At 46.8% G+C, this 13,985-nt stretch overlaps 1 protein-coding gene across 2 annotated transcripts in view; it reads right to left on the reverse strand.

Moving 5' to 3' along the window:
* Positions 1-13,985, reverse strand: part of UBE4B (ubiquitination factor E4B) — a 2,401,822-nt gene that overhangs the window by 111,810 nt on the left and 2,276,027 nt on the right. For both annotated transcript variants that reach the window (XM_069609995.1, XM_069609996.1), the window contains one exon: positions 6,345-6,491. In XM_069609995.1, the coding sequence (XP_069466096.1) occupies positions 6,345-6,491 (147 nt within the window). The remainder of the gene's footprint in view (positions 1-6,344; positions 6,492-13,985) is intronic.

The following is a 13,985-nucleotide window of genomic DNA, read 5'->3' on the forward strand; positions in this document are numbered from 1 at the left end:
TTTTGTTCCAGTGCCCTGGAGGGCTCCTGCCTTGCAGTCTGATACACTCTGCTGCCTACAGCCCTAGCCTTTTGGGTTCCCTGCCTCAGCCCTGCTCTTCCAGGTTCCTGCCTTGCAGTCTGCTACACCCTGCTGCCTACAGCCCTAGCCTTTTGGGCTCCCTGCCTCAGCCCTGCTCTTCCAGGTTCCTGCCTTGCAGCCTGCTACACCCTGCTGCCTTCCAGTCTCCGCCCTTGCCCTGCCGGGCTCTCCACATTGCAGCCGATCACGCTCTGCTGCCTTCCAGCCTCCGCCCTTGCCCTGCCGGGCTCTCTACATTGCGGCCGATCACGCTCTGCTGCCTTCCAGCCTCCGCCCTTGCCCTGCCGGGCTCTCCACATTGCAGCCGATCACTCTCTGCTGCCTTCCAGCCTCCGCCCTTGCCCTGCCGGGCTCTCTACATTGCAGCTGATCATGCTCTGCTGCTTTCCAGTCTCAGCTCTTGTCCTCTAGGCTCCCTGCTCTGCAGCCTGCCTCACTCCGGCTGCCTACAGCCCTTGTCCTCTGGGCTCCCTGCTCTGCAGCCTGCCTTACTCCGGCTGCCTACAGCCCTTGTCCTCTGGGCTTCCTACTTTGCAGCTTATCACGCTCCGCTGCCTCCTACCTACCTTTTTCCGCTGGGTTCTCGGCCTAGCAGCCCTCTACAGTCCTCTGCAACCTTCTAAGGTCAGCGGCCCTGCCCCTCAGGGCTCACTCCTTGCTGCCCGGCCCTTCTGGGTTCCTTGCCATGCAGCTTGCTTTACTCTGCTGCCCTAAGCCCTTTCCCTCTGGGCTCTCTACCTTAAAGCCCTGCTCCTGTGGGCTCGCTCATTGCTTTCCTGCTCCTCTGAGCTCTCAACCTTGTTCCTTACTGTCCTCTGCTATCCAATCCTGTTACACGACTTTCCCTTCATTTCCTTCTGCTAGTTTGCTATCAACCTCCTTTTCCTGGATTTGTCTGTAAGTATCTTCTCTTGTACTGTTTGTAGACCCTTTTGTACAGAGCTTGTCTGTTGGTTCCCATCAGTCAACCTCTGCCCCTTCCCTTGTCTCGTTTCTACATTACAGACACCCATAGCTGCTGTTCCAAGCCATGAGCAAACAGTGTGGGCCTCTGTTATAGCAAACTGTGCAGAAGGCTAGAGTATTTCCTAAGGTTCGTGGAATACTCTTTTCCTATATCTGCATACACCCCAAGAGGGAATTCATTCTGTACCTTTTTCCTTGCTACTCTTGCCTACTCTTCGTTCTCTTTCCTTTCTGCTGTGTGTGTACTTATCTGTCCACTTTATTTTGGCACAACCACCCAAACCCTTTCTGGATGTCCTGCGCCACTCTTAATAGAGTGCCATCCTTGACACATCCGTCCTAGTGCTGTGCCGCATTTGAACCCTGCGCGCCCCCTAGTTAACAACTTAACAGGTACTGTACCGCTGCAGCTTCGTTCCTCATTCCCTCCGGCTGTCACCTCGAGCTCCGCAGCTTCTGCCGGGCCGGCAACATCACCTGCAAGGGAAGAAAGCAAAAGAGCAAACATCAAAAGTGGAGCGTACAACAATACAAGACAACAAACTTTACAATACAACAAAAACAGACGAGGATAGACAAAGGCAAACAGGAACACTTACCTGAAGTATAGTGGCTTAGTCGCAGCAGGACTGGACTACCACGTGCAATGGACCAGTGAAGGAACTCAGTCCAGATCATACAAGCGCCCCTGCCAGAAGCAGCAGGACGGAGTGCTCGCCAAAACTAATCAACAGGAGCAGTCCCGAGCAGCATTACCTATTACCACTAGTCACCACATAAGCACAGAGGGTGAAGTCGGACACAAGCGACCTCACCCCCGGGAGGGCTGCAACCATGCCCCAACGCCTCTGCAGAAACCAGGTGAGCATAGCACAGTCGCGGCCCCTGCTTGAGGATCGGTGCCTGCTGAGCTTTTGGACGTGTCCCTGGACCAACTGGTGGACTGAACAGCTTTCTCCTGGGTACGTTTGCTGCAGCAGTCTTCCTTCTGAGCAGAGTCTTGTAACGTTACAGAGCTCAGCTTGTGCCACAGTCGCCTGCACCTGCGTTTTCAGTCGTCTCACTCCAAGGGAAGCTGTGTTGGGGCTGCTCCTGTGTTCGCCACAGCACAATTTCCTGTCGCCACCTGACCATGGCGACCTTCCTTGGAACTTGTCTTCTTCGTGTCCCTGAGGTGTTCCATGGCTGTCTCTTCCATAGAAGTCGGCCCTTGTCTTTGTTTGTGTTAGGCACAATTATATGCAGTACCCTTTGGGAACACCACACACAATTAAGACTACAAGTGACAGTACAAATTCACCTTTGGTACAATCCTGTACTACACAGTTAAAGTGGTAGCAGTGGCTGAGCAGCCAGACTTATCTCAAGAGCAAGTGAGCAGTATCAAATAGTTACACAAAGAACAGCAATTACTATGATTCAGGCAAACACTGACTAAAGGTTTTCAAGTAAAAGAATATACATTTATTTTACTCTTCAGTTGTATAACATTTCACTATTCTAAGCAATTTAAAAATCACACTCTTAATACACCACACAACTCCCAATAAGTTCCAGACAAGTTAAGCTCACAAAATGAAGTGCACTCCAGCAATTTAAAAGGGAGAGAAAGACAAAGCTAACAGAAATTGAATCACACCAACAGGTAAGTACTCAGGGCAATTGAACAAGAGACACTACAATGATAGAATCAGGTAGAAAAGGATTGAGGCCAAAGTCAATGGGTCAAAAGTCTTTTGCTCAAGATTACGCAGTTCAGGGTAAAGTTTGCGCCACGGATTCCGGACGAGGTTGGTTGGCAGAAAAGTTAGTTCAAAGAGAAGAGAAGGACAAGCCCTCGGATTGGAGAAAGATTTCAAACACTTTCACCGCGGCTGAATGAAACAAACAACCGGATTTGCACAGTACCTTAAAACGGAGAGGGAGCTGTAGCTGAGGCGAACGTTCCTGGTAGTTCCTGCAGGCTCACTGTTCCTGAAGCGACTGTCAGGCTGATAAGAAGTACGAAGACTGGAGGGTCCTGCACTACCCAGGGAAGAAACCAGCAGCAGAGCAAAGCAACAAATAAAAGGTGCGCTCCTTAAAAACCAAGCAGGGTCCGACCTTCCTGGCTATCCGGCCCACTGTAGCTCTGTAAAGCGAATTCGACCAGAGGAGGGGTCCTGGCTTGAAGTTTGGCCGAACTGGTTGGTCCCACCAGCTCAAGGGAAGAAGTTTCCTGGAGGATCTTCTCTGTCGTCGGTTTCTGAAGATTCAGACCTGCAGCAGGGCTTCACAGGGCGGTTCAGTCGTTGCAGGGGTCCTCTTCCATCATCTCCTTGTTGGTTCTTTTTTCGTTCCAGTGGCGACTCTGCCTTTCCAGTCCCAGAGACCTGCTTTTTATGCAGTTTTCCCCCATTCACACAGCCTGGCTGTCAATTACACAGCAGGGTGGCTGTGGAACCCATGGTAGGGGTCCCAAAACCCCTCCCTCACATCCTGCCTACCCAGACTTTCAGGCGCCGTACGGAGGGCTTCTGTGCAGAAGCCCATGAAAAGAAGGCGAACAAAGGGACCAAACCTGGTTTGGCGCGCAGAGAAAAACACGAGAAAGACATTTACAAAAAGAAATGGTGAATAAACCCAGCCGGAACCGTAATAAAATATATATGATCAAGCGGGATTATGTTTGAGGCTAATATAATAGCCTAAAACAATACCATGGTTATTTAAGATAACCACGGTATAAAAAATAGGGTAGATACCACTGCCACCAGCAAAGTCTTGATTTAAAGGGAGCGAAACCATGCTCCAAGAGACACAGACAAAAAGGGATAAGAATTAACCCTTTCCAATACTCCATGTAAGATGGGGGCATTGGGTCTGTGGGTTAAAGTGACTAAAATAAAGTTAATGGCAACTTTACCTTTTCTGGGGGGGCCCAGAAAAATGGAGTCAGGGGGAAGTCTCAAAGACAACCCTGTGTCACTGCACTAAGGGTGCTCTGTAACACACATGAAAAATTATGCTATGGAGTAGGTGAGGCTCCATCGCCCAAGATCACACAAAAAGTAGAAATACACACATCAAAACACATGCAAGAGTGGGAAAAAGGCTCACACTCTTACCAGGTGAAAAAAATAAACCCTAGAAATCCAGCAAAGCTGCTGAGGGACTCAGTAGGTAAGGGAATTCTCCCTAACAGTTTGGGTCTTCAACTGGAAGCTGTCTGGACCCAACCCCCAATAACGTGACCAAAAACTAAACTAAATCCTGTAAACCAGAGTATCTTTGGTCTAGACGGCCATCGCGGTAGGAACACAGACAGAAGAACAAGCCTGGAAAGAAGCCTGGAACCCCCACAAGTGGTATGTGGAGAACTCTGAGCCGAGGGTAAGTCTACATACCTGTTGCTTTCGCTCCCTGCATCTCCATAGGGTAACTAGGATATAAAGACCTGATCTTAAATGCCTCTGACTTGACCTTTGGTGGTGGAACGTGGGTTAAGGTTTACTCCCTAGGCTTATCCTAGTGTGTTGGGAATGAGTAGAGTACTTAACTAAACTTTACTTTGAACTTTAACTAAACTGGGGACTCTAAAATCATAACCACTGGCACTGCTATGTATACAAGAACTTACCTGAAGAGTTATATGCTTTGGAAATGGTGTCTTGTGAGCAAAGGCCCCCCCAAGACATTTTAGGGTTGTACTTCATAGGAATTAGGGAAGCTGCTTTGTGTTGATTCTAAGTGTTCTTTCTATCTCTATGTATCTAACCTACTTACATGTGTTTCACTTGTCACTGCATAAAATGTGAATCCATCTATCTTAAGGGTGAATGTACATATTCCTCTCTCTTAAGGGTGAATGTACATATCTGTTTAATAGGGGTTTTTGTTTGATAATTTTTGCCTGGTATTTTTATCTGCTTAGTAAGTAAACTAAAGGCCTAATAAATAATTGCAAGACGTCGCAGCGCAACACAGGTTCGAATCTCGATCCTGTGCTTAGAAACCACTCGCTGGTATTAATTGGGGTTGGCCAACCTCTCAGTGTCTTCCGTATTCATCATAACAGGGTTGATTTTGGAAATCCATCATAACATTTAAGTACTAGTGATTCATTACAGAATTAAATGTAATAAACCATTGCAGTACACTCTTTTCCCACAGGATAACATAACACACTTTTGATTCAATTCTTGTTACTGTGTTTTGAAGAGCATCTAGGAGTGAACTGGGAACTAGCTAGGCCCACTATATTATATCTAATATTTCCTGATTTTTGGATGGCCCTCTAAGCCTGGTTTCTAATTGTTTTAACCCTTTTACTCACACTGTATAATGCATTACACAGGTCTAATATTTTCCCTTTCAGGATATGTATCCAATAATGTTTTATAGGTTATGAGGAACAACGGTTCAACAAAAAAGCTAACCGCAGATAACCTTCGTCCCTATCCTGACCTCCCATGCCTAGCACCTCCTTTCTCACAAGACCCAAACATCCTAGCGGACATATTCAAGGACACGATATGATATTCCAAAGGATAAGAGGGTATGTTTCGTCAGTGTGGTTCAGATATTTAATCAAAAGATCATGTGGTATTAGCTTGTAAAACGCTTACTTAGAGAAGCCGTTTTTATCTGCAGCCGTGCATTAGATTTAATTTACATTGAGATATTTATGCTTTATCTTTCTTTCTGCACAAAGTGGAATTCATTTTTGGTACCTATATAGCTATTAAAATGAGACTAAATTGTCAAAGAAATATGAACAACAGGTAATTATTGTACTCAGTTGTATTGTTTGGAAGACACATGACTGGATCTTTGCAATTAGGATGAACCATAGAATAAAACTGACAAAGATCCTGATGCTGCATTTTCTATGTTTTATACTTTTATTAGTGAAGAAGGACTTCTGCTCTTAAAGGTGTTTTTCTTTTTATTGGGAGAGATGGATAACTACGTTATATGTATTATTGTGATACATTGGATCTATTTTTCAGTATACATGATGATTATGTTTGCATGGTTTCATTTTAACCTGATACCAGACAACAAACACATACAATTCAATCTGCTTTCAGCTATCGTACTGTCATAGTTTTCATCAGAGGCGTTGCTATGGGGGGCTGAGGAGGCTATAGCCCCGGGTCTTTTGGTTGTAGCCCCAGAGAGAAGCTCAGGGGTACAACCAAAAGGCTATAGCTAGCCCCGAGTCCAGTCAGTCCCGACATTAGCTTAGCCTCTGGTCTTTTCCAGAGCTAGCAACACACCTGCTTTTCATCAACACATGCTGACTGCAACATTACCTGGTTCTAACATGCTCTCAGTAAGGGTCTGGCGGTTGAAGGGATCCGTGGAGGAGTTCAGTAAATGCCGGAGTATGATTGAGCGATCCATAATGGTTCCGGATGGCAGCCTCACTGGTTCAGACATCAATGTGTCCATCAGAGGATCTACACATTAAAGAAAGATAGAATATTAAGAGAAAAAAATAGACGTTCCTGGAATGTGATGAAGCAGGCTTGAAATATTTATCGAAACTTAATGCATTCATCTGCCATGAGTATGGCCTTGTATTGCCTGAGCTATGTCAGAGCGTATTCCAAAAGTGACCTGGAACTAAGATTGGAAACAAATGACATTTCGTCAATGCAAGGAATGTGAACGATTTGAGAGCTTTAGCTATTCAGGCATTGGCAAGATATGTGTGACAAAGTCCTCTGCTTGTATGCAGGTGACAGCCACAGGCAGGTGTTAAGGTGGATTTTCAGAACCAGTCCTAAAAGAGGGTTCTGAGATGCCACCCTATTATAGTGCACAGGGAAAGGTCACTTATATCTAGCCAAACTCAATCAAAGTAGGTTTTAGAGCAGTAAGGCTTTGACTTCAGGAATTGTAGGGTGCTGTAATGATACAATGAGATACACACAGAATACTCAAAGTAGACAAAGTATACATATACACTATCTTTTAGTCCTGAATATGCTCTATGCAAGAAAACAGAACAGAAGTCTTACCATCAAACTACTATAGTGCACATACATACATTCAGAATGGGTGTTCTCACAAGAGGACACAACACTTTACTTTTAGGACAGTTAAAGGGATCCAGTTTAGAAACATGAAACCTGTGTGTAGGAAAGCAAGGTAAGCAGGTAAATAAATTAGAAACAGTTGACATTCAAGGTAAGTATTGAAAATGCAACATAACACAATTACCTTATGTTAGGAAAGATCTGCTTTTTGCTTCTTTGCAACCATAGACATCTATGGAACACCACCCCATAGTCTTGTTGCTGTTTTGTTCCTGTCTCGACTTTTGGAAGCAAGTAAAACCTTTTTATTTCACTTGCCTTGCTAAGCTCAATTGTTTTGGGGCACTGACCAGTCTTTATGGCTGTCAGTGGAGGAGACATCTGTTCTCCAATTAAATTCCGTTTATGTTGGTTCTCCACAGAGGCACAGAGCCCGCAGTTACCTCCCCACCACACTAGTATGCCGATAGTGCAAGTGATTTGCCCACGTACATAAAGAGTTTCACTACAGTATGAGAACACACACACAGTGTATGGTAGATTAAGAAATGGCAGGTACGAAAACCAGAGCACTACAAGTTCGGAGAGTTCAAAAGGACCTACAGGTCCACAATCAGTCCTGTATACCACGCATGTTTGTGGTGCAGAGGTCTCCTCAGTAAGCAGTAATCTCTGTCTCCGTTAGGGCTCAAAGATTAAAAAAAACACAGTCACGCCATTGCCAATAACACGTATGTGTCATTTGATAGAGTAGCAAGTCAACTTAGCACAGTTAGTGTGGTATTAGACGCCCGAGGGAATTCAGCAAAACATTCTGTGTTTGTATTCCGGACGCCGCCTTCTTAACAATTACACAGTAATACACAGGGCTCAAAGGTGATTCACCCGCAGTCGCCCTAATGATAGCAATGTGGAAGTCTATCAGTTGGTGACCACATAAAAGAAGACAGATTGACTCAGTTCCGTGTAACGTGAAAGTCTCACAAAGAATCAAAGGCGAGTTTCTAACGCGAACGTTCTTATAGCGGAGTTCCAATTATGTAATAGGTGATACAAGGCTTTCCTTTTGCAGGAAGATTCACAGTGCTACTACTAGGAGAACAAAGGGAACTCATTGATCAAAAAAGTGTTTGAAGGGCAGAGTGTTAGCATCGGCATATACACGTAGCGCTGTGGAATATTTCCATAGAATTCTGACGAAAGCACAAGACGGACAAGTGAAAGAGCGCTTACCCTGCTTCGATTCCAGTGTTCTGCCACAATCCACGCGTCCACAAACACCAAACACACTACAAAGCACACCGCGCATGCGCTGCGCGCATGCACAGTGTTTTTGAGGCAGCAGGAGAGTCTCCGCTGGTAGAAACAGAAAGAGGACTTAGAATAGGCAGGCTCTACTGTTGGAAATGCTGTGAACACGGGATGGCTCCTTTGCCGCCAACTCCACCAAACACACTACGCTGCACACCGAATGTTGGTTCTATGTGAAAATGTTTCCTGAGAAAAAGACGCCAGGTAGGCCATTTTTTTCCCTGCACCCCTAAAAGCCTACCCCCACATATTCTAGGATGGGTATTAATTGATATTCTAACTCCAAGTCCTAGAATATTGGGGGAAAGTGCTTGATTTTCATGGGAGTGCACATTTGGGGAAATGTCACCCCCTGTAGACCATTTTCCATGCGACTATCACTGGATTCTTTTATGTTACACTGCACTCTTCACCTTACAATGAGGTGCAGTAGGGATACTTTGTGTCCCTATAACTTTGTTTTTCATTACTTTGTGGTTACTTGCAGGATGTGTCTAAGATGGTCAGGTGGCAGCAGATCTTTTTCTACTGTGTTTCTTTAAATTGTCTTGTGCACTTTTGCATTTTACTGCTTAATGCCTTTTAGAGAGTTATATACTGAAAAATGGCAGTTTCATGAGTTTTTCGCCTGTCCTTTGGCCTTTTCCATATATGGTAAACCGTTTCCTGGGGAGAGCTCCAGCTATCCCGGGCAAAGTAGCACTGTGGTTTTGTGGTCAGATGCAGGGGCTGGGACGGTCTGGTCTGTGCCTGTTGCTGGGCAGATGTGGATGTCAGAAGATATCCATTTGAAGGATGCATATCCTTACTTTTGGAAGGCTTGGGGGTGACTCCCAACTCCAATCATGGATTAAAGGAGGACATTTGCCTGGTTGTCCCCTCACATCATACTGCCGCCATCCCGGTTATGTTCCTTTTTTCTTTTAGGTTCCCTCATTCTTACTCTGTTAACTGGTTTGTTTTTCACAGCTACATGACTGCTCTTCTTTTTGTCTCATCAAGCCCATCGTGAATTGTAATTCATTTTTTTCTTGTCTTGTCTGCTTGCACTCCTCCTCCTGCCCCCCCCCTAGCATCTCCTCCCCTTACCTTGGTTCCCCCACCCCTGAATCCCCCTCTCACTTCTTTCTCCCCTCTCTCTGCATCCTCTATGGTGCTCTCTGGCCCTCCTATCTTATCTAACTGCATCTCTTTTGACTATCCTGTCCTTCTTACTAAGTGTGTTAGGAAGAAGTTCAAAAGGGATGTCCTGGTCTCCAACCCAGGCCTCCCTATCACTGATACCTACACCAGCGCTTCCTCCAGACAGACCCTCACAGACAACCTCTTTCTCGTTCCTTCGCCAGACTTATGGTCTCTGTACTTTCTCCTTTTTCCTCCTCTCCCTTTAATGGTGGCAACCGGTGGGAGGCCCTCCTAAACCCCTTCCACTTCTCTAAGACCATTATTGTTTACCTAATTGGCACCGTCTTGGTCCAAGGCCCTCAGGCCAACCTCCTCCTTTTTGATAGACGCTTTCCGCGCCTCATCAATTTCCTTTCTTCTCTTGCTGTCCCTTCTTTCCCTTCTCGGACTCCTCTGCCTCCTCCCTCTGCCACCTCTTTGGCTGCCTCTAGTTCTTCTCTGGCTGCCCTGTTGCCTCCCTCTTCTGCCACCTCTCTGGCACCCTCAACCTTCTTCTTGGCTACCTTTCCCTCTTCTCCTTCCTCCTCTGCCCATCCTCAGGCTCCTTCTACACTTCCACAGGGCGTACTACTGACCTGTAACCCGCCACGGAAGTCTTAAGGTTGGCAACCTTCTCCATATTGCCACTTTCAAATCTCGCTCAGCTGTCAAACACTCTTCTGACATTTGCGGTCTCCTGGAAGAACTCGACCTTGATGTTCTCTGTCTTAAAGCGACATGGTTCACAGCCAGATCTGTCACAAATTTTGACACTCTCCTCCCTGATGGCTACAAGATTCTCTCCGTGCCCAGATCCAACCGTCCCGGTGGGGGTGTAGCCTTAATTTTCCCGGAGCGGATCCCTGCCTCTTTCATTCCTATGCAGGTCTACTCGTCCTTTGAATGCCTGGTCTGCAGGCTCGCTCTCTCTCTCCCCTGGCCGCTCTCTTACTGTGGCTACTATCTACCGGCTGCCTGGCTAGATAACCTACTTCCTCTCTGAGTGGGTGGACCACTCAACTCCTCCTCCTTATAGACCTCAACATCCACCTAGATGCTTCCTACCCCTCGTCTGGACTCTTTCGCAACCTCTACGATTCACTTTCCCTCTCTATTCTTCCCTCTGGCCTGACTCACTCTGCAGGGCACACCTTGGATGTTCTGATCTCCTATGATCCCCCCCTCTCGAACCCTCTCACCAGTCATCTCTCCTGGAGTGACCACTTTCTCTTCTCTTTCTCTCTCTCTCTCGCTCTCTCTCTCTCCCCCTTTGGCTGAGCCAATCCCAGTACTGCGACACAGCTTCTCTGTCATTCGACCCATGAAGCATGTGTCAGTTGAGGCTTTCGCCACCACTTTCTCTCCACCTCTGGCTGACTCACATCCTGACACAGCCCTTTTCAACCTCCATTCTTCTATCTCTGACACTCTTGATGTGCTTGCCCCTGTTATGAGGATCCGCTTGAAGCCCAAAGCCAAGTGCAACTCTTGGTACGACTCAGACCTCATCAACCTTAAACGCAAGTGTAGGGTGGATGAGCGGGAATGGTAGGCATCATGTGCACCCTCTGACAAACTGGCCTGCTGACTGCTCCAACGACAGTCCCGAGACTCTGTCCACACTATGAAGAGAGCTCAAATCTGAGCCTGCGTCTCTTCGGCATCCAACAACTCAGCCGAACTCTTTAAAATCTGCAAGGAACTGGCCAATCCTGCTGCAGTCTCTACCTCTCCTGTCCCCTCCAAGGCCCTCTCTGCACACCCTTGGCTTCACATTTCACCTCTAAAACCCAGGACATTCTGTCCACCCACTCTTCCTCTCCTCCTTCTTCCCCTACTTTTTCCTATACTTCTGTCCTTCCTGAGGCCGCCTCTCCTCCTCCCTTCTTTTCCTTTCCTTTGTTCACCCCGATGAGGTTTCTAGACAAGTTCGATCTGTGTAAGTCTCGTCAAAACAGGTTCTTCCCTGTTCATCCACAACCATGAAGGACCACATTGACACCCTCACTCCAGCCTTGGCCGACTTCTGCAACCACTCTTTCGCCACTGGAAGCTTCCCTTCCCCCCGGAAACACTCCCCTTGTGCACCCTCTTCATAAGAAACCCTCAGCCGACCCCTTCTGTCCGGCTAACTATCGCCCAATCTCCATTACTCCTTTTCTGGGCAAACTCTTCGAAAAGCTGGCCATTTCCCAACTTAACGCTTACACTGAATCTGTTGGTTGTCTCCATGGCCATCAGTCTGACTTCAGAGCAGCCAGAAGCATGGAAACTGCTCTCCTGAACATCTGTGATGACCTGCTCTCAAATCTACTCCTCAATGTCTATTCTGCTTTGGATACTGTCAACCATGTCATCCTGCTCAACCGGCTCCGTGATAACCTGGGTATCACTGATGAGGCCCTGGCCTAGCTGACCTCCTTTCTCTCTGACCGAACCTCCCAGGTACAACTTGGGTGTGTGTGTTTGTATTTTTTTTAAAAAAAGTTTTTAATTTTTTTTATTTCTCTCTCTCTCTCTCTCTCTCTCTCTCTCTCTCTCTCTCTCTCTCTCTCTCTCTCTCTCTCTCTCTCTCTCTCTCTCTCTCTCTCTCTCTCTCTCTCTCTCTCTCTCTCTCTCTCTCTCTCTCTCTCTCTCTCTCTCTCTCTCTCTCTCTCTCTCTCTCTCTCTCTCTCTCTCTCTCTCTCTCTCTCTCTCTCTCTCTCTCTCTCTCTCTCTCTCTCTCTCTCTCTCTCTCTCTCTCTTTCTCTCTCTATATCTGCTCTCTGCTAAAACTTTCAGTGCTAAGCGGATGATACTCAGCTCGCTTTCAGGCTCCCCTCGCCTCTTTTCCCTCTCTCATCCTGTATTATCTGTCTGCAATCCAGGAGCGTTTTGCCTCCAATGATCTCTGCCTTAATGCCATTAAGACAGAGATCCTGCTCATCGGCTCACCAGCACCTTCCTATCCTGTCAGTCTCTGGCCGCCCACTCTGGGGCCTCTTCCTGCTCCTACCTGTGAAGCTAAGAACCTCTGGGTCATATTCGACTGCACACTCTTCTTCTCTCCTCACATCTCTGACGTCTCTAAGAAGTCAAACTACCAGCTGCACCTCCTCAGAAGTATTCTTCCTTTCCTCACTCTCCCCCCTTAAGTTCAATGTCTCCAGAGCTCTGGTTCTCTCTAGGCTGGACTACTGCAACAGCCTCTTTCTAAATCTACCTGCCTCTACTCTCCATCCTCTACAACTCATCCAGAACAGGACCGTGAGACTTGTCCTTGGACTCAAGTACATGGATCGTATCTCTCCAGCTCTGAAATCTCTCCATTGGCTCCCATTGGCGGCAAGGATCAAGACCCTCTGCATTGTCCACAAGGGTTTCTTGGGCTTGGGACTGCAATATCTCCACCTCCAACTCCTTGAGTGTCAGAGATCTGCCCCCAACTCGTTTAGAAGCGACTTTCTTCGGCTGGTGCTTGTTAGGCAGAAACCTGTGCAGTTCCCTTAGGGACCACTGCAAAAAGTTTAAGACTACAGGTGTTAGCAGTAAACCCAATTGGTAGCATTCTGTACCACCCAGATTTACCTGGTAGCTGTGGCTGAGCAGTCAGACTTCTCTCAAGAAGAGTTAGGCAGTATACACATTAGGGACAAAAATACAGTAGCACAAGCAAACACTGACCAGAGCTTTGGTATAAACGTATATAATTATTTATTTAAAAACACACTTGTAAAAATACACTGGCACTAATATGTCAAGCAAGTTCAAACGCAGTCACTAGAAATATATACACCTCCCTGATTAATTATTCGACAAGTCTTAGGAAAAGAACACCACTTATTATCAACACATAGGTGAGCGCTTAGCCAAGATGGCACTCCAATAATTATTTAAAAAGGGAGGGAAAAGGCAGAAATAGGAAAATACACAATACGAACACTTTTTAAAGAACCACAGCAAGTCAAGAAAGGCAGGGTCTACTGTAGAGCAAAAAGTTCATAGGCCAGGCCCACTGTTGGAGAGAGCAAGGCGAAATGTGCCCAAGATCACACAGTTGAGGTACGCTTTAAAAGTCTTTGCAGATAGTTCAAAAAGGAGTTAGATCAGTTCAGAAAAGTTAGTTAACAGGTCCGAGGTCACCCCAGGATAGAGAGTCAATGATTTACGGGACACCTTACCTGAAATGGTGAGAAAGCTCCAGCGGGTGCAGTTGTTCCTAGCAGCGGGTGCACGTCGGTGCTTCGTCCAGGGGAAGAGAAGGTCTCGATGTGGAGGAAAGCTGGAGGTCGTTGCACTGCCAGGGAAGAAACCAGCCGCAGAGATTCCCGGGTAAAAGGTACTACCCTTTTATTCGCAGTAGTGGTGAAGCGTGGCTATCCGGCCGCCGGGGTGCTTGGCACGGGCGAATCTACTACGAGACGATCCAGGAAGGCGAAAAGAGGGCGAACTGATTAA

The sequence above is a fragment of the Ambystoma mexicanum genome, chromosome 8 (assembly GCF_040938575.1).
Source record: "Ambystoma mexicanum isolate Mex_15411 chromosome 8, UKY_AmexF1_1, whole genome shotgun sequence".
NCBI classification, from domain to species: Eukaryota; Metazoa; Chordata; class Amphibia; order Caudata; family Ambystomatidae; genus Ambystoma; species Ambystoma mexicanum.